Source organism: Periplaneta americana, chromosome 17 (genome assembly GCF_040183065.1).
Source record: "Periplaneta americana isolate PAMFEO1 chromosome 17, P.americana_PAMFEO1_priV1, whole genome shotgun sequence".
Lineage (NCBI taxonomy): Eukaryota > Metazoa > Arthropoda > Insecta > Blattodea > Blattidae > Periplaneta > Periplaneta americana.
In genome coordinates this window covers 95,770,409-95,795,833 of record NC_091133.1, presented here as the reverse complement: position 1 = coordinate 95,795,833, position 25,425 = coordinate 95,770,409, and the positions used below count along the sequence as shown (strand labels likewise).

The 25,425-nt window shown below is 37.3% G+C and overlaps 1 protein-coding gene across 2 annotated transcripts in view; it reads right to left on the bottom strand.

The window, feature by feature from the left end:
- l(2)k09022 (HEAT repeat containing 1 homolog l(2)k09022) overlaps positions 1-25,425 on the bottom strand; it is a 72,175-nt gene that overhangs the window by 3,345 nt on the left and 43,405 nt on the right. For both annotated transcript variants that reach the window (XM_069816278.1, XM_069816279.1), the window contains exons 16-25: positions 24,308-24,536; positions 22,509-22,637; positions 20,150-20,465; positions 18,046-18,377; positions 15,057-15,353; positions 12,428-12,606; positions 10,045-10,227; positions 7,954-8,346; positions 4,803-5,061; positions 2,652-2,810 (exon numbers count right to left, since the gene is read on the bottom strand). In XM_069816278.1, the coding sequence (XP_069672379.1) occupies positions 2,652-2,810; positions 4,803-5,061; positions 7,954-8,346; positions 10,045-10,227; positions 12,428-12,606; positions 15,057-15,353; positions 18,046-18,377; positions 20,150-20,465; positions 22,509-22,637; positions 24,308-24,536 (2,476 nt within the window). The remainder of the gene's footprint in view (positions 1-2,651; positions 2,811-4,802; positions 5,062-7,953; positions 8,347-10,044; positions 10,228-12,427; positions 12,607-15,056; positions 15,354-18,045; positions 18,378-20,149; positions 20,466-22,508; positions 22,638-24,307; positions 24,537-25,425) is intronic.

The window sequence follows — 25,425 nt, the reverse complement described above, 5'->3', positions numbered from 1 at the left end:
CACTTATTGGCAATTTCTTCGCCCTCGCACACTTGAAATCTTTCACATTACTAAACACAGATTCTCTCTTCCTCCCATTCTTTTAATATTTCATCTTTATTCTTATTATACCGTTTATTTGTGCCCTTCCACATTTGAATATTTCTGCCATTTTTCTCGCAGATGTTCCCTTCTCATTTTCTTCAATCATTTTTCGTCTCACCTCTAAATTTAACACCACTATAAATTTATTGTTAGACATGATTTCTCTCTCAAACTAACTTCACAATTCCTCTGAATCAAGTGAATGAAAAGAAGAAAAATTCGTAAAAGCTGGTCCATATAGAGAAAGATAGAAAGAGAGAAAAAAAATTCGAATGGTTAACTACCTAAAACATACTGTGACATTTTCGATAGAAGAAGTCCGTGTTTCAATCCTTAAAAAACGAGTAAGAATTTATAGCTGTGCAGGGTCGGAATGGAAAGTGACAAAAGAGTCATAAAACAGTAACCAACTAACCCCAAGATATGGAGGGTGTACTGTTGTACACTTAGCTATTGCTTCATGTCCTCTAACCATCGAAAAAATAGGTCAGACAGTATCAGTGAAAAGATTTTTTGTTGGACAGTGACCATTATAGTCAGGTTCCAATCCAAATAGAACCTGGCCGCTGGCCGGCGCATGAGGTGGCCGCTAAATAAAGAGAGAATTTGTATTGATCTTATGAAAAATCCAATTGGTTCCAGAGAAAATTGGCCTTTTGGCCAGGTGGCCGTCTAAATGAAGTGACCGCAAAGGCAGGTTTCACTGTATATGAAATCAGAGCATTCATGAATATGCCTTAAAAACAGAGTAGCCAAAATTGCAGTACAGGAAATAGCAGTTAATAACACCCAGATCTGTCAGCCACCATACAGATCAGATTTGGCTCTCTGCAACTTTCTGACTTTTCCCTAAGCTTTTTGCTGTTGAAAGGAAGAAGATTGCATACCACTGAAAGATAACTTTACAGACTGTTTTGGAAAGTGGAAGGAATGCTGACATAGTAAAGTCTCAAAGGATTACGTTGAATTTTTAATATATTAAATGACAATACTTTACAGACAGACCTGGTATAATTATTTTATCCATGACCATAACGAAAAACATGCCTTTACTAAATACTTTTGCGTTTGTAAAGTAGGCTTTTATTCAACATTACTTTATTTCACTAGTGAGATAAAGACTTTACCTCACAGTTTGAACTTTATCTCACAGTTCATTAGTATTTTCCTAGTACCCGGGCACACACGTATACTTTTCCATTGAACTATTACTCAAGAAGTTAATATATTAGTTACTAGATGTCACTACCTCTACTTCTTTATTATCATTTCTTAAATATGCATATACTCAATCTCCTTCTCCTTTCTCTATCTGCTATGTCGTAATTTGTACATTACATCCATATCTAATATACATCTTTTTAAAATTTTGTAATAATTTACTTTTTGGGATGCGAGGAGACTTGAACCTACGAAGTTGGGTTTATAGGATTTTAAAACAACACGCGTTAGCCAACTGAGCTAAAGAGACACGATGATTAATTAAGTTTTAATATTCCTCTTAAGTTTACAGAAGTAAAATGTGAAATTATTTTAATCACATTAGTTCCGTGAACACATCTAAATAATCCCTGAAACTTCAAAAAGACGAAAATACACGTTTAAAGTGAAAAAAAATTTATAAATTGAAATTATATAATTAATTATAATTTGTTATTTACCCAACGCCTTAGATACCATTCTTTACTAATCATGGCCTCCTACATCATGACCTACCTAGTAACGTATTGATTCTAAAATCCATGCCATGGTATGTGATTACATGAGGACTTATTTTCAACATATTTTCTTTTATAAAACATAATTTTTCGTTATGGTCATGGATAAAATTACGTATGGTACTTGTGAGCGTGATCTTTATTGCACTCGTGTAATTTAAGCACTCGGCTGACGCCTTGTGCTTAAATCTTTCCACTCGTGCAATAAAGATGCACTTACCTCACAAGTACCATAAATAACTATTATTCCAACAAAACAACGGATATATACAGAGAATGTATGACAGCAGATTGCCAAAAGTGCATTGAAGTGTCGTCTAATGGAAGAAGGAAAGAGAAACTAAGAAAATTTAAGAATATAATGTGCAGAAAGAGAAAGGTCTACAAGAACATCAGTAATAGATAGAACTGCTTGGCATTTAGAAACTTGACAATGTCAATGGCATTAAAAATCTATATTGCGGATATTCGAGGTGAACTCGCAATTGAGATTCTTCGTCAACTATACCCCTATTATCTCCAGATATTAGGAATGAATTCATACTCGAGATTCTTTGTCAAGTTAGCCCCTAATATCTGCAGCACCTCATATACATACACTGCAATTATAATAATGTAGTGGCAATAATTGTGATGAATTTTGTAAATGCTTTAGAAGTATTAAATTTCTCTGTAAAAGTAAATTAACGCATATAAAATGCATGTCCACTTTATTTACATCCTATGATGTGTGTCAGTTTATTTAGTATGTCAGGACTTGATCTTGTATTTTTGTGTGTTCTGCTAAAATGAACAGATGTTCATTAATCTCATCACTGATATTTCCATCTATTGTAATGAATAACTTACCTTTGGCAGGTTGTGGCGGGTCTTGAGCAGGATCTGGTAGTTGAGCTGCTTCCACAAGGCATCGTCTGCCACAGCGACTGCAAATTGCACTATGCAAGGCGTGAGCAGGGATGACGACCGCACCTCCAAAGCCTCAACACCTCCCAGTGTGTTCTCCAGCTAAACAAATATGTGAACAAATATGTTGTTGTTGTTTTCTAATGCCAGGCGTTTGACAATAAAGCCATTTGACCTCTTGCACTCCAATATTCTTCAAAGATATTATCATGGTCAGCCACTGAAGCACAGATTTTGAGGTGTTCCGAATCCATTTCTTGGTTTGAGTTGCACAATGGGCAGTTAGGGGACTGATATATTCCAAAAGAAAATGGCAAGATGTAGCCGATTTAAGTGAACACCATATTTTAACGTTTTGGTGGCTACTTCATTCACACACAATCCCCAGAATGTCTGGAGGACCACACCTGCTGTTGTTCGACGGATCCATTGGACCTAGCTGGGAGATCTTGTTGATCACCAGCTTTTCCTCCTTAAGCCACTGGAGGACGATTTTAGTGCCATAGCAGGTCAGCACTAGGAACAGAAAAGTAGAAAGAGGAGGAAGGAAAGTGAAATGAACCCCTAGGCCTCGAATGCTCTAATGCCGTCGGGGTCGAAGAAAGTAGTAAGAGTTCAGTCAAAAGACTGGATAGGAAAGGGTTAAAGAGGGAATTAGGTATTGAATAGAGGAAAATTATATCAAATTCAGTCATTAACTCATCAAGCTGACCAATGCTAATTGATGAGTAGCCTCTCCCTTTAGCTCGTAAAATTATGCTTACTAACAGCTGCACCACGGGAAGGTAGGGATGGGACATTAGGTATTTGTCCAGATTGGTTCCTTAAAGCCATCAATGGGAAGGATTAATGGCTCTTCCCCCTGTATTCGACAGATACCCTTTTGCAGCCTCAACACATCATATTATGATAGCAATATGTTAGTGTTATCGTTTTCTAATGGCAGACTGCTGGATTATGGGCCATCAGTCTTCTGGCTTCCCAATATAGCTTGGTCAAATTTCATGGAGCTGCAAATGGGTGTTTCCTGCATTTCATAAGGTGATCCCTGTTCATAACTACTTCCTCTTGAACATGGTGCAGATATTGGAATTATAAATTCCTATTTTGTGCAAGTGGGCCGCAAGACAAAAATGACTGGTGCTCAGGCAAAAAGTAGCTGTGATGGCAATATTTGCAACAGTAATTATTATATTTTCTCATTGTAACAGTTTGTTGTAACAGTTTTCCATTGCCATAACTGAGACACAGCATTTCAGTGACTTTAATTTTGAAATTTTAAAGACCTACTGTGAACAAATATGTACTCGTAATTATGTGTTTAATAAACTCCTCTATGTAAATGAAGTTCAGTATTCTCTCAATCTCTGTCCCCAGAAGTCTAAGATAGTTTAGCACCATCATTTCTCGAGTATAATGTTCGAAACAGAGAACATGAGCTCATGAAATATGCAGTTTGTGTACTGGATCAGGAATATAAACTGACAGTCCAGTTCAAAAGGGAAAAACTCAGTATTTAAAGTTTTGATAAACCTGCATTTTAAAGCTTTATTCTGCTGTGAAAAATCAAAGGATCGTTGAAATTACTCCAAATTCTGTTAATGATGTCCTATGTATACTACAAGTTTCAAATTAGAGTTTGTTAATTGGATTTCTCACAGGAACATGTCTTCACATCTTACAGACAACTAGTGGGGGCACACATAGATGCACAATAAAGTGATAAAGAAAACTCTGAGAATTGATCTTTCATATGAAGACAACAGAAATGTTATACCTCGCATCATTTTTTTGTTATTCAGAATTGAAGTTTTGAAGATAACTTGTAGATTTATGGCATGTAAATGAACCTTGTCTCATCATTATATCGGAATATTTTTAAATTTTGTGTATATCTTTAACATTCTTTAAATGTGAGAGTCTATGTTCACATTACTGTCATCGGTGTGGATCCTTGTGTATCTTAGGAGATTATCTGCCACAATAATATTGATGATGGATAAATACTGATCTAAATAGAGAGCTTAACACAGGTTTTAAAAGTTCAGCTGACAATTTAAGGTTAACTGCATCACAGACACACACTAACATTACCTGGTCAACAAGTGGTTGCATGAGAACATCAAAGCGCTCCTTGGTGATGAACTTTTGGCCACAGTCATGCTGGAACACATTCAGCAGGGTCTGCAGCACATGTTTCAGCAGCAACTGGGCCCCCTCCTCATTGTCAATTTCACCATCACTGGACTTCAGAACATTGGTTTGTTCCAACAGTGTGGCTGCATTGGGCACCAGACGACCAGCAAACAGCAAAAACAGACCCTTCAAATTCTCTGCTATACTGCTGGACAGTCTGTATATGAAAGAAAATAGGTTCAAATAATTTACATCCAAAATAATAAGGTATCTACCAGTAAATCTAGTTTAAAATTAAAGATTTCATAACTTCAAATAAAATTATAATAAAAGATTAAAATTTCACCTAAAATAACATAATAACCTCAAAATAAAAATTCTAAATACCTTAACCAAAAATATTCACTTATATTCATTGTATAACCGCGGATGATAGCACAAATGTTACCAGTATTGAGTCAAAATACCTTAAATCTCTACTTGTTTATATACCGTTTTTAATCATGTAATTTTTCCCCTCCACTTTTTCTTTTCTAAAAATTCGGAGGCGAAAAATCGAGGTGGGAAATTACTCAACGAGTACAAAAATATCGTGGAAAAACTAGTCATAAATAAAATCTAACATTCACATACTATATATTATTTTAATGTACCGAAGTACATATGATATTTCCATGCAGATATTCTGCATCATCATACGATGAAAGAGTAATGGAACGGAGAAAAACTAGTTGGCCGGGATCTGACGGATCCCGGCCAACTAGTCACCTCAACACATGTGTGGACTTCAGTCCTACGTTCATAGACATCTATGACATAGTGCAGAGGGCGGCCACTAGAGGGAACCCAAGAGTTGGAACTTAATCTGAGACGATTCTGTCCGACGCCGGGGTTGGTATCCGGTGTGGCTTAGTGGATAAAGCATCAGCACGTAGAGCTGAAAACCCGGGTTCAAATCCCGGCGCCGGAGAGAGTTTTTCTCCGTTCCATTACTCTTTCATCGTATTCATATACTAATCAAATTAATGTTTAATATTAATAAATATAAATATTTAAATGCAATTCGAGTAATTTCTGACAGTCTCGCGACTTTTCTTTGGACTGGTATGTGTCAGATCTAATACCAGTAGCCTGATTCTGACTAACCTCGAAACATGGTGTTAAACTTCACCATAAAATATTTGTATGAAAATTAACTTATTAATTACATAAAGATAATAAAGACACACATCTTTTATCCAGATTATCTTGAGTGCTGGCAAAGAAATCATTGCCACTTTTCACTATAGAAGAATTTAATAATGACTTTGGGTTTTCCATGCGTATTTTCACAATACTTTGAATCTTCACGAAAGTTGCTCTTGAATGGTAAAGGTGTGACCATTTTTTTAATGTAAGGCGGGAATTATTAGGCGAGGAAAATAAGATTTCTGAAAAATAGGTCCTAAAATTTTTTTGGGCAAGGGAAGGCTGGAATACACGAACATATTGTGAACAGAGACTCTGTACATTAGGTATTCGAATATTCTGCTATAAGGATAAATGAAAAATGTCAATTGAGTCTCTCTTAAGTGTTTCTAGCTCAAGGGATTAGCCAGATATCGAAGGTCGAGGATATGTTATAAGATCACCCTGTATAAAATACAAGAGTTCTAATTCCCACTTTCCTTCTGAAGAGAGTCATATTACGGAAGCTTTGAAACTGCAAACTTATGGTAAACATATAGCTACCAAGAACTTACGGGCTATTCCATATGAAATCGATCAGTAAACAATCTCGCATTTTTTTTATAGGTACTCTAATTTTTTCCCTACTTATACAAGGTGCTGAGAGGAGTGCATTTTCAAAAATATACTATCGAAAGTCAAACAGTTTTCGTACTATTGAGCGACAAATTTAGCATATTTTATAAAAACAAGCCTCTTTCAGCGCTCAGAACTCTGGAACCATTTACTGCAGAACATTGAACGAGAGCCTATTTTGAAGCTGACATTTGGTAGGTTATGTTAAGAAGTAATTCTTATTTTTATTGTACACAGAGAGATAGATAATCTGATTTTACTTGCTTTTAGGCTTTTTGGCCATTTGTAAAAATGTAAAAAAATATTGAGAAAAAACTTTGCATTATTAAGAGGGATTCGGCATTGTTTGCTTAGTGACTCGGCAATAAGTTTCGAGGGTATTAAATAGACTATTTTCACACGCCTAGACTTGAACGGAGCAGTACCCCACACACTGGCCGAGAGCTGAAGATAAGCGAGCGTTGGGCGTCATTTTACTCCTGTGTTTATGAAAACCTGTGATAAAGCTAGCACAGCCATGACTGCTGGACGACACATCACGTGTTTGTCTCCTGGCCTTGCTTGTCTTGGCTAAGTTCCCGTCTCACAGTCAGCTGGTTAGTTCACGCGCGTACTATTTATTTTCTTTATTTGATATTTTCAATACTTTCTTATCAACATACCATCAGTAAAAAATATGTGTTTATTTGTACTTTCAATGCAGAATCTAACTATATATTTTTAAAATATTTTTTCCTAGCCAAAGGTATCTTAATGAGGAAAAATCTAAATTTCTCCATTTCCATAAAAAGTAAGAAAATCTGTTTATATGTCAATATAAACTTTAATTTGTCAGCATCAAAATAAACCATGATTTTGATCATTGGGTGAAAGGGTTTCGGAGCTACAACAGTTTAAATTTTCTAATTTTATGAAAATACGATAAATTTAGGGGAGAGTCGGGTAGTATCGGACATCGGGTAATATCGGACAGTGAGTTTCTTTCATCTACCACACGATGATAGTACCTGATTGACATGGTTACGTTTCTGTGATGTCGCATAGAGAAACGTATCCATGTCATTCAGGTACTACCATATGGTGGTAGACGAAAGAAACGCACTGTCCGATACTACCCGATGTCTGATACTACCTGACTCTCCCCTAAATATTTTAAATTTAAACACTATGAAGTTCTGATGCCTCAAACTTTGCGCAAAGCATTGTATCACAGTTCTCTACGTACAAAAAAAGTTTCATTGTATTTAGAAATTGTAAGGTCAATTTTCTCTATATTTCGGTCGATTTGAGATGGAATAGCTCTTACCTGTAGAAAGTTACAACGCGATCTTTATGTGCATCAGAGCTGGTCGCCCAATGAAACAAGGTGTAGTACAATGGGCGGAAAGTGGCTTCAGAGAGCTTCATCACCAGTGTCACAAGTGCTTGAACCACGTGTTCCTCAACTTCAGTTATGTCATCCTGTGATACTGAACCATCGCAACAATCTGCTCTGAACTGCAAGGCCGACAGGAAGAATGGAGTGAGCTGGGGCATTAGATGTGTGAACTCCGAGCTCGTCAGAGTGGAGAAACTCTCACTCAAAACAGAGAACAAAGGTCCCAGTGGTGAATACTGCTCCACTTTAAGAAGCTGAGTGTAGCACTGGCTGACAGCTGGCAGCAGCACACGTACTGGTAAAGCACTCGACAGCTTCTGCCTGCAACATGCAAGTTCACCGTGATTGTGGCTTGCCTGCAACATGCAAGTTCACCGTGATTGTGGCTTGTCTGCAACATATCATAACAGTACAACCAGAAAAATACAGCAGCCTATATGCATACGGTTACAACTGATAAATATGACTACCAGAATTAGGTAAGCCACTTTTTAAAAGTAACTAGGTTACAGTTACTTACAAGAAAAAGTAATATAGTTACAGTTACTGTACACAAAAAATTACTGATAATGTGAGTTACAGTTACAGCTATCAACGCATGGGGTTACTGTAAAGTACGAGGCGCATCCAGAACGTAAGTTTCCCTATTTTTTAAAAAAAAAAGAACACACACTTTCAGGAAAACATTTATTGGCAACAGGTACAGCAATGTTTCAGCTATTTTTCAACATAGCCACCATCAGAATTGAGACACTTGTCGTATCGTGGGATCAACTTTTGTATCCCTCTGTCGTAGAACTCTGCCGCCTGTGAATGGAACCAGCGTGTGACAGATGTCTTCAGCTCTTCGTCGTTGCCAAAACGCTCACCAGAGGACAGGAATTTCTTGAGGTGCAAGAAAACGTGAAAATCACTGGGAGCAAAATCAGGACTGTAGGGTGGATGATCAAACATCTCCCAGCCAAATTCCATCAAAACAGCTGCTGTGCGCCGAGCCGTATGTGGACGAGCATTGTCATGGAGGACCACAACACCTGCAGTAAGCATTCCACGCCTCTTGTTTTGAATGGTACGTCGCAATTTTCGCAGTGTTTCACAGTAACGGTCAGTATTCACTGTTTCACCTCTTGGAAGGAAGTCAATGAGCAGAATGCCCTTCCTGTCCTACAACACCGTGCACATCACTTTCCATACCGACAGCGTCTGTTTGAATTTCGTCCTGACCGGAGATCCACTATGCCGCCAATGCATTGACTGCTGCTTGGCTTCCGGGGTGAAGTGCGAAATCCAAGTCTCATCGCCCGTGACGATCCTGTCGAGAAACTCGTCGCCGTCATCATGATACTGTTGCAGAAATGTCAGTGCTGCTCCTAAACATTGCATTTTGTGTTCGGGTGTCAGGTTTTTCAGCACCCACCTGGCACACACTTTTTTGAACAGCAGGTGCTTAGTGACAATCTCATGCAACAAGGATCGCAATATCTGCGGAAAATGGCTGCTCAGCTCCGTAATCGTGAAGCGACGGTTCTCCATGATGCACTGCCGCACCAGCTCAACACGATCATCATTGATGAGGGACAGTCGCTCACTGCGCTCTTCATCATGGACACTTTGACGATCTTCGGAAAACTGCGTACACCAGCAACACACCATCTGCTTACTCATGATGTTCGGCCCATAGACCTGACAGAGCTGCTGATGAATTTCAATTGGTGCAATGCTTTGTGCATTAAAGAACTTTATCACCGACCGAACCTCGCAGGCAGCGGGAGAAGGAATAAGAGCTTCCATTTCGGACTACTGCTGCCACGCTACTGGCACCAGGTGGGACCTGTCCAGCTGGCATATGATTGATACTTCATAGATCTGTTACGCATGCGCAATTGACACGGCTAATTATGTTTACTTTCAAGGGGAAAAAAATCGGGAAACTTACCTCCTGGATGCGCCTCGTAGTAAAGTATTAGAGATAAAACTATTTTCGTTTTTATTTTAATGCCCTTTTTAATGTAGTGTTACCTGATGGTTTTCAACTTGTGCAACACTGGTGACACTTTAGAGTCCTCAGCACGATGCTGCCACCTGGTAGAAAGGTAGCATACCTCGAGTAGCAGCTTATGCAAGTATGGGCTGAGGAAATGTGGCAAACTCTCCACAATCTTTAGCACGGCTGTGACAGCACTCAGCGATAACAGGTTCGGACTGCAAACAGATCACAAGCAGATCAATTGTTGAATTATCATTCAGGACAAACGCAATTGTGGTTAAAATATAATTTCTGTGCACCATTTATAATCATCAGTCACTTAAACAAGGTTAGCTGACACCTCATTTAACCATGGTAAAGTCTGTGATGGTACACTATTTCTACAAAATGACTAAAGGAAAACTTCAGCACCTCATGCAGAAAATGCAGACGAAATACGGAATTTCAAAATGTGGGCATATCTGCATAAATGCATAAGGGTTACTACTCTAAATTAAAGTCAGTTGGAATTGATAAAAATTCCGTTTTTACAAAGATTTCTTTTATGTTGACATAGGATTTCTTTGGCACTGATAACATAAAGCAATTTAGCGAATGATTAATATATACCGGCTAATGAGAGGTCAGTACAAAAGGTAACGGCTACTCAAATCCATGCGGAGTCTTGTAACTAATGTTGACAAGTTCCTACTCATACTTCATAGGATTGCATGTCTCATTCCTCATATGATTCAATTTATTTTAGTCAGCAAAATGTGACAACTCCTCAGTCCAGCCGCACCATGCCATGCTTTGTTTAAAAACAATATCTCTATCAAAGTCTTGCCACATATTAACTATGAGCATACAGCTCAGCTGATAGCAATAAGGCAAAACTACGTAGAAGACAATACTTCACAGAGTTCTATCGCAGTGTTGGTTAATCTGTTTCAATATCTAGTTGCTATTCTCCCAGTTAGTAAACAATGTGTATTTTAAGTGTGTTCAGTGGAAAAAATGATAGTGTTTTTGACACTATGTATTACTTATGTTTAATGAACTATTTTTAAACATGGATTCCATTGTCAGATAGTGCTGGTTCCAAAAAAACAAACAAAAGTTGCAAAGTAAATTTAATAGTGAATGAAAAGTGAAGAGGCTGGAGAAGAGGTTCAGAAGTACCAATAAGGTTAGTCAGGCATCTTCGTTTCATCTCTACAAGTTTCTTCTTTCAAAAATTATAATGACATTGTGATTATGATTTTACTTTTTGTCATCTTAAGGTACCTAAGTTTATTACTGTGCAAGTGGACACTACTTTTTTTTTATATTTGCTCGGAAAAAAAAACCCTGCTCATATGATGAATGTTTTGTGTAAAATCTTCCTAATTATGTTCCAATTTAAATACCAGTAATATCATGTTATTGCTCAGTCAACTGTGTACATACAGGGTGTAACGAAAATAGTGAGCAAGATTTCAGGTATGGATTCCTCATATGTAGAGAATGAAAAAAGGTTATATGAACATGGATCCAGAAATGCCTGGTTGCCACGCTATAGGGGTTACAAGGTGGATCATTGTGCAGTATAAAACTTAGGTTGCTCAATTCGCAGGTGGAGAGTTTCCACATCGTTCACAGGAGTCAAATACACAAGCAACTTCAAGTGTCCCCACAAGTAGAACCCCACAAGTAGAAGTCCAGTGGGTTGAGATCTGGTGAGCGTGGAGGCCAAGCAGTCGTTCCACCTTGCCCTATCCGTCGGCTAGGGAATGTTTAATTAAGATGTCTACGTAAATCGTCTGTAGCTGCATTTAGATTGGCAACAGGCCATGATTGTTTGGCCAAACACCTGCATAGAATTGGAATATATCAGTCCCCTAACTGTCCATTGTGCAACTCAAACCAAGAAATGGATTCGGAAAACCTCAAAATCTGTGCTTCAGTGGCTGGTCATGATAATATCTTTGAAAAATATTGGAGTGCAAGAGGTCAAATGACTTTACTGTCAAACGCCTGGCATTAAAAAACAACAATAACATCCAGACTGAAATGTGTGTGAATTGAGTAACACTGTCAGACAAGAAGTGCTATGCCAGGAATTTGGGAGCAGATCCGGACGTCAATCTGACGAATTGCGGCCTGTATTCAGGCAGGAGGTGGGCATTTTGTACAGTTCCTGTTAAACAAATGTACACAGACTGAAACATTAATCAACTAATACCTAAGTTTTGTAGTGCACAATGATACTCCTTGTAACCCCTATAGTGTGGCAACCAGGCATTTCTAGACCCATGTTCATATAATCTTTTTATCTTTTCTATACATATGAGGAATCCATACCTGAAGTTTTGCCCACTATTTTCGTTACATTCTGTATATTTTTCATATTCATTCCAGGGGTTTGTTTATTTCACTAACACAAAAATTTCTAACCTGTCTATATCTCTCTGGGTGCGAAGAATTTTAATAACAGTTGGCACAAATTGGTTGAGATTAGCAATGGCGTGAGCTCTTAATGTTGATACAAGCTCTGCTAGACACAATACCACTGAAGCAAGCAGGTTCCCTTGCACTGCAGGTGACTGAGCAAGTTGAGTCACGCGTTCCAAGATCTGCAAGCAACAAAATTAATTATGAGAAACATAACAAGACTAATAGAAACACACATTGCAAGAAGAACTAGATGCGATATAAAACGATCGACAACAAACAGTTTGAATTTCTGAGTACAAATTATGTGTGAGTTAATCATTTTATAAAATAACTGTTGATATTTTATAAGTGAAAAATTTACCAACATTTCAATGATTTTCGATGTAGTTTTTATATTTCGATAAGTTTTTGTACTACAAATATCTTTACAATATTTCACCCTATACTTATATTAGGTGAAAGCATTAGTTTTACACCTTACTATACATAATCTGTAATTGAAATAGGGAGAGGAGTACGTCAAGGATGCCCTTTAACACCTACCCTGCTCAACATCTACTTGGAGGATTTAGAGAAGAACTGTTTTCAGAACATGGGAGGCGTGACAGGAGGAAGAAGAATAAAGTGCGTAAGATTTGCTGATGATATAGCATTGTTAGCAGAAGAGGAGATGATACTAAGGGATATGTTACTGGAACTAAATGACAGCTGTGAGCGGTATGGGATGAAGATAAATGCAAATAAGACGAAGACCATGGTCATAGGAAGAAAAATCAATCTTTTTAATGTATCCAGCTGTTTGCTGACAACATAAAGGAAGAAAAAATAAAGAAGGTAAACTTGCGAATTCTAAATGAGGCGAAAGAGGAAGTGAACAGCTTCAAATACTTGGGGTGTACTGCATCAAAATCCACAGTTAATTCCCGATTTACCACGAAAATCGTCTGTAGCTGCATTTAGATTGGCAACAGGCCATGATTGTTTGGCCAAACACCTGCATAGAATTGGAATATATCAGTCCCCTAACTGCCCATTATGCAACTCAAACAAAGAAATGGATTCGGAACACCTCAAAATCTGTGCTTCAGTGGCTGGTCATGATAATATCTTTGAAAAATATTGGAGTGCAAGAGGTCAAATGACTTTATTGTCAAATGCCTGGCACTAGAAAACAACAACAACTTGGGGTGTACTATAAGCAGTAACATGAGCTGCAGCCAGGAAGTCAAAAGAAGGATAGCAATGGCCAAGGAAGTTTTTAATAGAAAAAACATTATCTTCTGCGGACCTCTGGAAATAGAACTAAGGAAGATACCAATGAAGTGTTTTGTATGGAGTGTAGCATCATATGGGGCAGAAAGATGGACATTACGACGACGTGAGGAGAAGCATTTCACATGTGGATATGGAGAAGAATGGAACATGTGAAGTGAACAGACAGAATAAGAAATGAAGCTGTGTTAACAAGAGTGGGTGAAGAAAGAATGATGCTGTAACTGATAAGGAAGAGGAAAACGGATTGGTTGGGTCACTGGCTGAGAAGAAACTGCCTACTGAGGAATGCACTGGAAGGAATGGTGAATGGGAGAAGAGTTTGGGGTAGAAGAAAATATCAGCTGATATACGACATTAAGATATATGAATCATATGAAGACCTCCATCAAAGAAAGTTGTATATCATATACTTTTTCACATGATATACAACCTTCTTTGAGGGAGGTCTTCATATGAGGAGACAAAGAGGAAGGCAGAAAATAGAAAAGACTGGAGAAAGTTGAGTTTGCAGGGAAAGACCTGCCCCTACACTGAACACTATGAATGAATGAACTGGATTAATGTGTCACTTTTACATAAAGCATCTTCAGGTCCTATTATTATTATTTATATTCAATATTGTATTGGCTATTTGATCTGATTATAGAGTTTTGTAGTGTTGGGTTAAAAGACATAGTACATTATTACATTATCTAATTTTTGAGAACATAATAAGTTAAAATGAAAATGATTAAAATGACATAAGTTGTGAAGCCTATAGACATCGGTTTTATGACATAGTTGTTTTCATTTAACCAATATATAATGTGCAGTTTATGCAGTCACTCTGTATAAAAATATTTTGTTAAAATTGTTTTTGTTTTGCTTTTTTTTTTTTTAACATATACAGTACGTGTTCTCAAATTCTTTTTCAGGTTGTAGCCTCTGGTTGTGCTTCGTATATTGATGATTTTGTAGCTAATATTGCATTGCTGTTATTTTATAGTATTCTTAGTTGGTGTGGTGTCATTATTGCATTCGTAGCAAGTATAATGTTAGAAGATGCTTATGTAAAAGCAAAAACGTTAGTTCAATTATAGATATGTATAGTAAGGTGTAAAACTAATGTTTTCACCTAATATGATAAGTATAGACTGAAATAGTGTAAACAAATTTGTAACATTTCAATAGCTACCATGACGCATGCAATGAAACTGGAAGTCTCCTTGTTTAGAAAGTTAGCTAATAGTTAACAAGAACATAATGCATAACATCACCAAATAAGAAACTGACGTGTAACAATCATATACAGACAGGAGATAATATATGAGCATACGATCACCCAAAGAATAAAAAAAGAAAAATATTCTGATACCTGCTTGAATCTCACTGGATCCTCAGCAGCCAGCTGGCGTGCTAGAAGCTTAAGTGTCAACATTGCTGCTTGCTGGATGGTCTCCACTTCAGGTCTTGCTGGAGTGTCACCAATGTCATCCATCACTTCCACGAACAATGGCAGAAGAGAGGTCAGGGCCTCGTGGTTCCATGAAGTTTGCAATTGTAATCTGGTGTTCAGCAACTCCAGAGCCTTGCGTCGCAATGTTATCAATTTGTGTTTCAAAAGATTCCGCATAACTGCTATGAACATGTCTGCTGGTAGCAAAGCATTCACCTGACAAACAACAAAAGAAATACAATGCAAATCTGGGCTTCAGTTATAGCTTCTTGTAAAGCTGACTTGCATAATTTCAAGGGAAAAATTGTTCCAGGGCTGGGTATCGAACCCAGGATCTTTGGCTAAGCTCTACCAACTAAGCTACCCAGGAACTGTACCAGACCCCAGGTCAATATTAAACTATGTTCACAAGATTTAGTTTATGTTTAAAAGGAAATCCATTAATTAGACATTTACCTGTTTGTGTGTGAATGTGTGTTCATGAGAGAGAGGAAGTGGATAAAGTGATTGAGTAAGTGAGTAAGTAAGCATGCCTGCATGGTGTAGAGTGGGGTTTGTGGTGTATATGTATGTGTATGCATGGATGTGAAAGTCACACACAGGAAAGAGAGAGAGACAGACAAGATAGACAGCAGACTAATGTGCACGAACCAGGAGAAAACCCAATACAAGAATCTAATGAGCATTGCATCATCTACTGGAGAGAAAGATAAGAATAATTCATGGGTACTGGTGTAAAAAGGGTTAAGTATGAATTTACTAAAATGGGATAAGTACAGATTTGAACTCTCCACAGTTACTTCTTCATGTGTTAAAGGAGTTAAGTCATTTTTCCATCCATGATGCAATTATAGTGCTCTGTATTTTGTGACAAAGGGAGTATGTTCAGTACCAAAAGAGAGAAGTTAACATATCTTACTCGTACTAGACTTAACCCTCTTTACATGAGCACCCGCCCTTCTGCATAGAGATATTTAAAGATATAATATCAATCCAATGTTATTCTATGAGAGCATATTTATGATCTGAAGAGTTCGCGGGAAAAACGATGAATGTCACATTTCTGTTAAGGATTAGATAATGATCTAATTGAGTCTATAACTGCAAGATGTAGTGCTGTTTCTAGTAGGAAATAAAGGAAAGGATTACTTTATTCGTGGTGATAATTCTCCTTTTTACCATTTTTCATAAGAACAACATTAAATTTCGTAGTGATCCATTGAATTAGATAATGACATCAACCTTAACAAAACTGTGACATTCATCGTTTTTCCTGAAAAACTCTTCATATGTCAGATAAGATGTGCATGGACCTGCGTATGAAGTTTAATAACATCAATGTTACCCCTGCATGCCTCAGACTGCTAAGACTAGACTTTCTCCTACGTGGCACACAATACCAGACAAACAAAGACATTGTTTGCGTGAAATTCCTTCATGAAATTATCGTCAAATAAATCACGAAAAATTTTAAGTTTTCAACTCCTTTAGATGATACTTCTCAAATATTGTACGGCTGTCAGAGATTAAATTAATGGAAATTTCAGTAATTACTGGTACCCAAAATTATTATAATTCTTGAAACAGACCAAAAAATCAATGAAAAACCATGAACGAAGATATCTTTCGAATATAGAATGGCTCTTAAAAGATCAGTATGATTGCCATCTATACCACAATTCCTTCTAACTGCAGTAATCATTGTAATGTACACAATAAATGTTCTTGATTAAGAAGGTAGCAAGAGAATTTGAAGGACTTCTTTCATCTACAGTTTCTAGTTGCAAATGTAGAAAAGAAATTTTGTTGAAAATAATAAGAAACATAAAGCAATTTACTCTACTGTTTAAGTAAAGAATAGCACTGAAATCTCAAAAAATAAATACATGAACATTTAAATAACAGTAATAAAAATTAATAATGCTGAATGGAGAAATTATTTCTAATTCAGGCTTATTCATCCTCCCATTCTTTATACAGAGTGATCCATATAAACCTTTACAATTTTAATGAGTTACAATTTTCCTCTGGAAGCTAGTATAAACTTGAAATTGGGTTTAATGATCTCAGTGGCTATGGGAAAATCTATATTGGTACCCCTGACTATTATGACTAATGTTGGCTATTAGTAATTAGTTTGCAGTTTCTAGTTTTTAAGTCATAACACGAACATGCAGTTCTCAATGCGGCATAGTGAAAACGTATTGAAAGACAAATTCCTTGATTCAAACACAACGGGCATTTCGAAGAGAATTTGGTGTGCGCAATGTTCCAACCAGGCTAACAATTTTATAGATGACAAGAAAGCTGGAGACAACTGGCTCGCTCCCCAGCGAGAGTGGAAAACACAGACCTAAAATAAGTCAAGATTGTGTAGATGATGTTCGAGATGTCTAGTGAGCTCACCAAAGAAATCATTGCGCTGATTGAGCCAAGAGACAGACTACTCATGTCATATATCTAACAATTCCATGAAACTCATAGACAGCTTCCTTGGTGATTGTCTAATTTCAAAAAAATCTGTGGCCCCCCAGATCACCTGACCTAACCTCTCCAGACTTCTTCTTATGGAGTTACATTAAGGACAAAGTATATAAGAACAGACTGCAGTCACTTGCTGAATTCCGTGAGGCCATTAGAAATGAAATCAGTAACACTGACGAGGATACACTTCGGAGAACATCACAGAATATGGTTGAGTATAGTTGCAGGTGGAAGACATATTCAACATTTACTCTGACAACCTGGTGGCACTGGTTCAGAAGTTATAATTCATTGAAATTGTAGAGGTTTATATGTATCGTTCTGTACATATTTTGTTGTACATTAAAAACAAATGCATATGTATGAGCTCAATAAGTGTATTTTTACTGCATAAAAATCGTAGGCTTGCTCATTAGTAAGGTACCTTGTCCAGAATATCATAATTGAGGCTCAGCATAGCATTCCAGTACTTCGCTGCATTCTGCTCAGACGTGTCCTGCTTCCGGGAGATTGCTTGAATGTATGTGAGGGTGTGTTCAATCAGCTGCCGATACAATGGCTCCAGTTCCAGAGTATCCTGATCATTCAGTGCTGCTACTCGATTCACGAACGTAGATGACAAGAGTGAAGACAAGAAGGTACAGATGGAGAACTTGTAGTGTCGCAGCTGCTTGGGGGTATGCAGTGACACGTCGAACAAGCCTGGCAACAAATCTGGTGAGGGCTTGGATGCTCTGCGTTGCTTAGCAGTTTCCTCTGTAAAACATGAGACAATATCACACAATTTCTGTATTACATGTCCACTTCATCAATCAATTACACTGCTTAAACTTCCTGCAATTAGGTTTTTGTGAACGTACTGTACACAATGTCCCTAAATTTCCATTACAAGCACCGTCAATCATAATTCTGAAACCATATGACATACAGCAGTGCGGTTTTTCGCGTTATGTTCTACAACTCTCAGAGTTTGTTTACATTTAGTGCATCTCAAAGTGTGTCCCTCTGGTTGCACTCAGGGTGTCAAGGCCATAGGCATGAAAATGTCAAAATTGCGATAAACACAATAAAAATAATAAGTGTGCTTTTGCTCTTTTTTTTCAGTTTTCTTTATATTTCATCACAATTTCAACACTTTGAAGCCAGTTTCATTATTGCAAATTAATGCTACAAATGGATATTACTGCAATAGTATTTTTAGCAAAACACAAGTGATTACGAAGAATGCCTAATATTTTTTTAATTTCAATTTCAAAAAATTTTTCAGAAGGAGACCTCAAGACCGATTGGAGTGGATGAACATCATTAAGGAGGGAGGCTAAGTCAAACTTCAAGAACTGTAAAGCCGAAGAAGAATAATAATAAGAAGAAAATGATGGCTAGACTGCAGTGAACAAATCGCCTGGCCCCAAGCTCTCCTGATTTCACCCACTTGTTTTTCTTTCTTCTCCCCCCTCTGTTCAAGATATTGTTATTAGTAAGGTGACGATTATGTGATGAAATACGATATAAGTAATGTGCAACTACAGACAGAAAACACCTCGAACAATTCCTATATATTAGAAGCTAGAACTCATTTACTTACTTACAAATGGCTTTTAAGGAACCCGGAGGTTCATTGCCGCCCTCACATAAGCCCGCCATTGGTCCCTATCCTGAGCAAGATTAAACCAGTCCCTACCATCATAGCTCACCTCCCTCAAATCCATTTTAATATTATCCTCCCATCTACGTCTCGGCCTCCCCAAAGGTCTTTTTCCCTCCAGTCTCCCAACTAACACTCTATATGCATTTCTGGATTCGCCCATATGTGCTACATGCCCTGCCCATCTCAAACGTCTGGATTTAATGTTCCTAATTATGTCAGGTGAAGAATGCAATGCGTGCAGTTCTGCATTGTGTAACTTACTCCATTCTCCTGTAACTTCATCCCTCTTAGGCCCTTATTCTCAAACACCTTTAATCTCTGTTCCTCTCTCAAAGTGAGAGTCCAAGTTTCACAATCATACAGAACAACAGGTAATATAACTGTTTTATAAATTCTAACTTTCAGATTTTTTGACAGCAGACTAGATGACAAAAGCTTCTCAACCGAATAATAACACACATTTCCCATATTTATTCTGCGTTCAATTTCCTCCCGAGTATCATTTATATTTGTTACTGTTGCTCCAAGATATTTGAATTTTTCCACCTCTTCGAAGGATAAATCTCCAACTTTTAGATTTCCATTTCGTACATTATTTCGGTCACGAGACATAATCATATACTTTGTCTTTTCGGGATTTACTTCCAAACTGATCACTTTACTTGCATCAAGTAAAATTTCCGTGTTTTCCCTAATCGTTTGAGATTTTCTAGAACTCATTATGAAATATAAATGAAATCGCATGCATGCTACTACTGATCAAAGTTGTACCAGTAGAAATGCACAGATGGGGGATTATTGATCAATAACAGTCACGGCCACAAATAGAAAAAAATGTACTGTACATGTAGTCTTCATGATCTTGAAAATATGAACTCACCTTTCTGCATGGGAAGGGTCTGCACATATTTCATCATGTTTATGCAGGTAGCAATAACAGTGCGTGGGGGGAAGCACAGAGTGAGGTTCAGTGCAAACTCCTGTCTGTGAGGGGCCCGGTCCTCTCGACTATGTGCCACATGTGCCTCCACAACGAGACACAGGAGTAGCCACAGAGAGTTTTCCGTGCCAAGTGTGGCCACCACCTTCTGGAACAGTGGCAGACGTCTGTGCTCTGGGACATGCAGTGCAGAGTCCGCAAACACACGCAACACCGAGCACACTGCAGAATCTCGCTCCGTTGCACTGCCTCCTGCCTGAGAAATACATTGTTGATTACAGCTTTGAAGCAAACATTGTTGAAACCATATTATTGTCTACTTTATTCAAAAAGAAAATATCTTACAGTCATTAGAAGAGAGGAACACATACAATACATACAGGGTGTCTGGATTAAAGGTATCAAAAATATCAAATTTACACTATGCTATTGGAGATGTTAAATTTGACTATTTTGGATATTCAAGAATCGAATTCAATGACCCAATTATTTTTTATTGTACAGTGAAACTTGTTCAAAGCAGAATCAAAGGACCGAATGGCAGAATTCAAGATCAATAGAAACAGTAGTAGTTCATAGGACACTGAAGATGACGCAGCACCGGCGTTGAAAAGGGGCCATCTGTCTAAGGTATATAACCTTTTTTAAAAAATTTTAACACTTTTAACGTGTCAACTAAACAATTTTAAGTTTTTAAACAAAGTGTTAACGTGAACTAGAATCAATGAACGAAATTTTTTTTCCAAATTGGACAAGTTTCTGCAATATAGAAAATAAAGGCTGGTTCACAATAAAACGGGAACGACAACGAGAACGAGAACGGAAATGCTGTTAAAATAAATGTATTTAAATATGAGCATTCACAATTAACTATTGTGAATCCTCACATTTAAATACATATATTTTAACATTATTTCCATTCTCGTTCTCGTTGACATTTCCGTTTCCTGTTTATTGTGAACCAGCCTTTACTCTTAATAAATTATATTAAGAACCTGCACAATAAAATTATTGCTATGGAACTGGCCATCCTACTCCATTATCTCCTGGCCTATTATTTTAATACGAGACTAAATTTTAAAAACTTAAATTGTGCAGAGTGTCATGATTTTATTTCAAAGAAGTCTGTTGTTTTGCGTAATATTAGTTTTTGAGATAAGTATAACTGATGAGGTTCATTCATAGTTGTTATTCTTTGTGTGTAAAGTATAAAAATAAATGTAATTATGAGATATACCTCTCAGTCGCATTTTAGGTTTTGATGTTCAATTTTCCTACGTTATCCTACAATGTCCTACATTTTGGTGTAATGTCCTTACTTACAAATGGCTTTTAAGGAATCTGGAGGTTCATTGCCAAAGCCTGCCATCGGTCCCTATCCTGAGTAAGATAAATCCAGTTTCTACCATCATATTCCATCTTCCTCAAATCCATTTTTACATTATCCTCCCATCCACGTCTCGGCCTCCCCACAGGTCTTTTTCCCTCCAGTCTCTCAACTAATACTCTATATGCATTTCTGGGTTTGCCCATACGTACTACATGCCCTGCCCATCTCAAATATCTGGATTTAATATTCCTAATTATGTCAGATGAAGAATACAATGCGTGTAGTTCTGTGTTGTGTAACTTTTTCCATTCTCCTGTAACTTCATCCCTCTTAGCTCCAAATATTTTCCTAACACCTTATTCTTGAACACACTTAACCTCTCTTCCTCTCTGAAAGTGAAAGTTCAAGTTTCACAACCATATAGAACAACCGTTCATATAACTGTTTTATAAATTCTAACCTTTCGGTTTTTTGAGAGCAGACTGGATGACAAAAGCTTCTCAACCGAATAATAACAGGCATTTCCCATATTTATTTTGTATTTAACTTCCTCCCAAGTGTCATTTATATTTGTTACTGTTGCTACAAGATATTTGAACTTTTTCACCTTTTCGAAGGATAAATTTCTAACTTTTTTTTTTTTCATTTCGTACTATGTTCTGGTCACGAGACATGATCATATACTTTGTCTTTTCAGGATTTATATATCATTAAAATAATCTTGTAAACCTATATATACTTCTTCTACAGCACAACACGTGGACATCAGAAAACAATCTGAATATGTCTCATATAATCACCATTAAGATACTTCAGGTCCAACAGAAAATAGTAACTAAATACTTGAAGTTAAATTCTTCTGCATACCAGCAGAACTTCAATGACGATTTAAATACCCAGCATTCTAATATCACTGGCATTCTTATACAAATGGTTTAAAACTGCATACTACATAATATACATACATACCTTGACAAGTATTGGTATTATGGTGTCAACTATCTTTGAAATCACTTGCAAACTATATGCATCATCTTGCCTTAAAATGGATGACCCCATAAACGTAAAAATAGCCATGATATTGTGCAGTACTTGATCCTGCAACAAAGAAAAGACAGTTGATTGATAACGTCAATATTTAACACTACAGCTACAAACCATGTAAAGTAGAATTATTGTAATGAAACATATCATATGAAAAGCGTCAAATGCACCCTAATAGAAAAATGGCTGTCTTCCTCAGATCTGTTGTTGTTGTTTTCTAATGCCAGGCATTTGACAATAAAGTCATTTGATCTCTTGCACTCCAATATTTTTCAAAGATATTATCATGACCAGCCACTGAAGCACAGATTTTGAGGTGTTCCGAATCCATTTCTTGGTTTGAGTTGCACAATGGACAGTTAGGGGACTGATATATTCCAATTCCATGCAGGTGTTTGGCCAAACAATCATGGCCTGTTGCCAATCTAAATGCAGCTACAGACGATTTTCGTGGTAAATCGGGAATTAACTGTGGATTTTGATGCAGAGAGTTCCATTGTTTCCCTTGGGATTGTGTTATCAAATTTTGTTTGTTGAAGTCTAAGTATGTAGATTTAATAGATCTTTTCACAGAGTAATACGTAGATTTAGTAACAGGTCAGATCTACGGATTACTATGAGTCTATGCTTGTTACTGAATCTGAGATTTGCGGTTTAAAATATGGACAAGAAGGAGATGAAGCACTGGCACACCTTTTTTCAGAAGAGAATTATCACATATTTGAGACACACAAAATAATTCTATCCCTGAATAAGAATGTAAGAAAAGTTATAAGTAATTTGCCTGCCAAGCATCCTACTTTACATACATGTTTCAGCAGGCCTGTGAAACTGCAACAATCTCTGATGCTGGAATCAACGAAATTTAAATCAGATCGTAGCATGTTTTGAATAATTCTAGACAATCATTATATCTTGAGTGAAGCAAAGAACTGGATTAATAATGTCAGGTATCTAGGGATTAGAGCTGAATCCTCGATACTTTCGATATCTCGATACTTGGAACTACAGTAATACCCCATTATACGACTGAGTAATCTGCAGCATTAGGTACACCATAGCTGCAATCAAGTTGCCCAATATTCAAGTAATTTATGTACATTGTGATATACAGTATCTACATCTGTCTTCCAACCTCTATTATTCTTTACATTTTACATGTGCTAAATGCAATGCGAATCCAGATTAATGTATGTAAAGTCAGCATCACTGTTTTTGGCGTGTGAAATAAGTAATGGAAACGTTAAGTGCGAGTGTTTTACATTTTCCGCAGTCAGTCTGACAACTGTGTTTGGCAAATGGCTGATGTGACGTGTATAGGAAGTGGTACCATTCTCAGCTGCACTAGCAATATGCTCAAAAATTGGGCACTATATATCTAGCACACAGGCCAAAAACACTGGCGCCACATATACTTTATTGTGTATAGGCTTGAAACTTGGTGTCTTTGTGTGTTCTTAACCTCTTCATTGGGTCTGACACCATGATGAGTTTCGAGAGAGAGAGAGAGGGGGGGGGAGAGGGGAGGGGAGGGAGGGAGGGAGAGGAGAGAGGAAGGAAGGGAGGGAAGAGGGCGGAGGGGAGGGAGGAAGAGAGTGAGTGAGTGTGAGTGTGAGTGTGTGTGTGGTGTGTGTGTGTGTGTGTGTGTGTGTGTGTGTGTGTGTGTGTGTGTGTGTGTGTGTGCGCGCGCGCGCGCGCTTGCATGCGTCATGAAATACACTAACCGGCATCATGCCTGCAACATGTGACAACAACAAAAGGGCATGATGGTGTGTGTGAGGATTCTGGGAAGCACGAATGCACTGAACAATTGCTTCCATGTTGAAGGTCTGATGCATCACAGCATCTACAGGAACACCATCAGGAGACAGCTTCTGACAGCAATGCAGCAGGCAAGACAGCAACAACTGCTTCGAGTACTCTACTGGAGGCTGCTCTTCTAACTCCAAACATCTGCATTAGTAAAACAATAATAAAGATTGACAATCTACTGTCAAAGATTTTAATTATAAGTTTCTGTAATGAATATTTATTATGGTAAGGTGACCAGGTGTGTCATTTTGAATGGGATTGTTCCTTCTTCCAGTTTCCTGTTCAGTGTTCCAAGAAAAATGTGAACGAAATGCTAAATGTTCTCTTTTTTACATATAGTTCCTTTTTCTAATTTTCTTCTTATAAATGCTTTAAATTTTCGTAAATCCCGTGATTTATTCTAAAAATTCCTTGGATCAGATGACACCATAACTAACTAAAAGTTCCAGTTTCCAATATTCAATATTTCGTTCAGATTCATCCATGTAGTTCCTACCAGGTGGCAGTGATATATTTGTCCAGTTTTAAACTCTTTTTTTTCCTTCCAGTCTCACTTGATCCATCCTGTTTCTACACATGGTTTACGCAGGTGCAGTCTGCTGTTCATATATTCCTGGTACTTATTATATGGTTTTCTATAATTATTTACACAAAGTTTGTAACGGACTTCACAAGTGAAACAAATCAAAGCTACAAACATGCCGAAGACCAAATGTAATTTCCCAAATACATTAAAAAAAAGAATATCCATTTCTCTCTAAAAGTGACTGTAGTAGTGAAGTACTATGCACAGTTTATAGAGTTGTGAGTTTTGTACCAATGCATCTACAGGAAGGGTGATTTTGTTAATGAACTCTCTTTGGATTGATAAGAGAAATCAGCTTTCTATTGTACTATAAAGGCAATAATTACTGAGTGCGAAATGTCATTTTATGAATATTACTTGCATGAAGTTCTACTACAGTTTCCTAAAGGAAAGACAACAACTATTAGAGGAAATCCAGTCATCACTAAAGTGTAACACTCATGG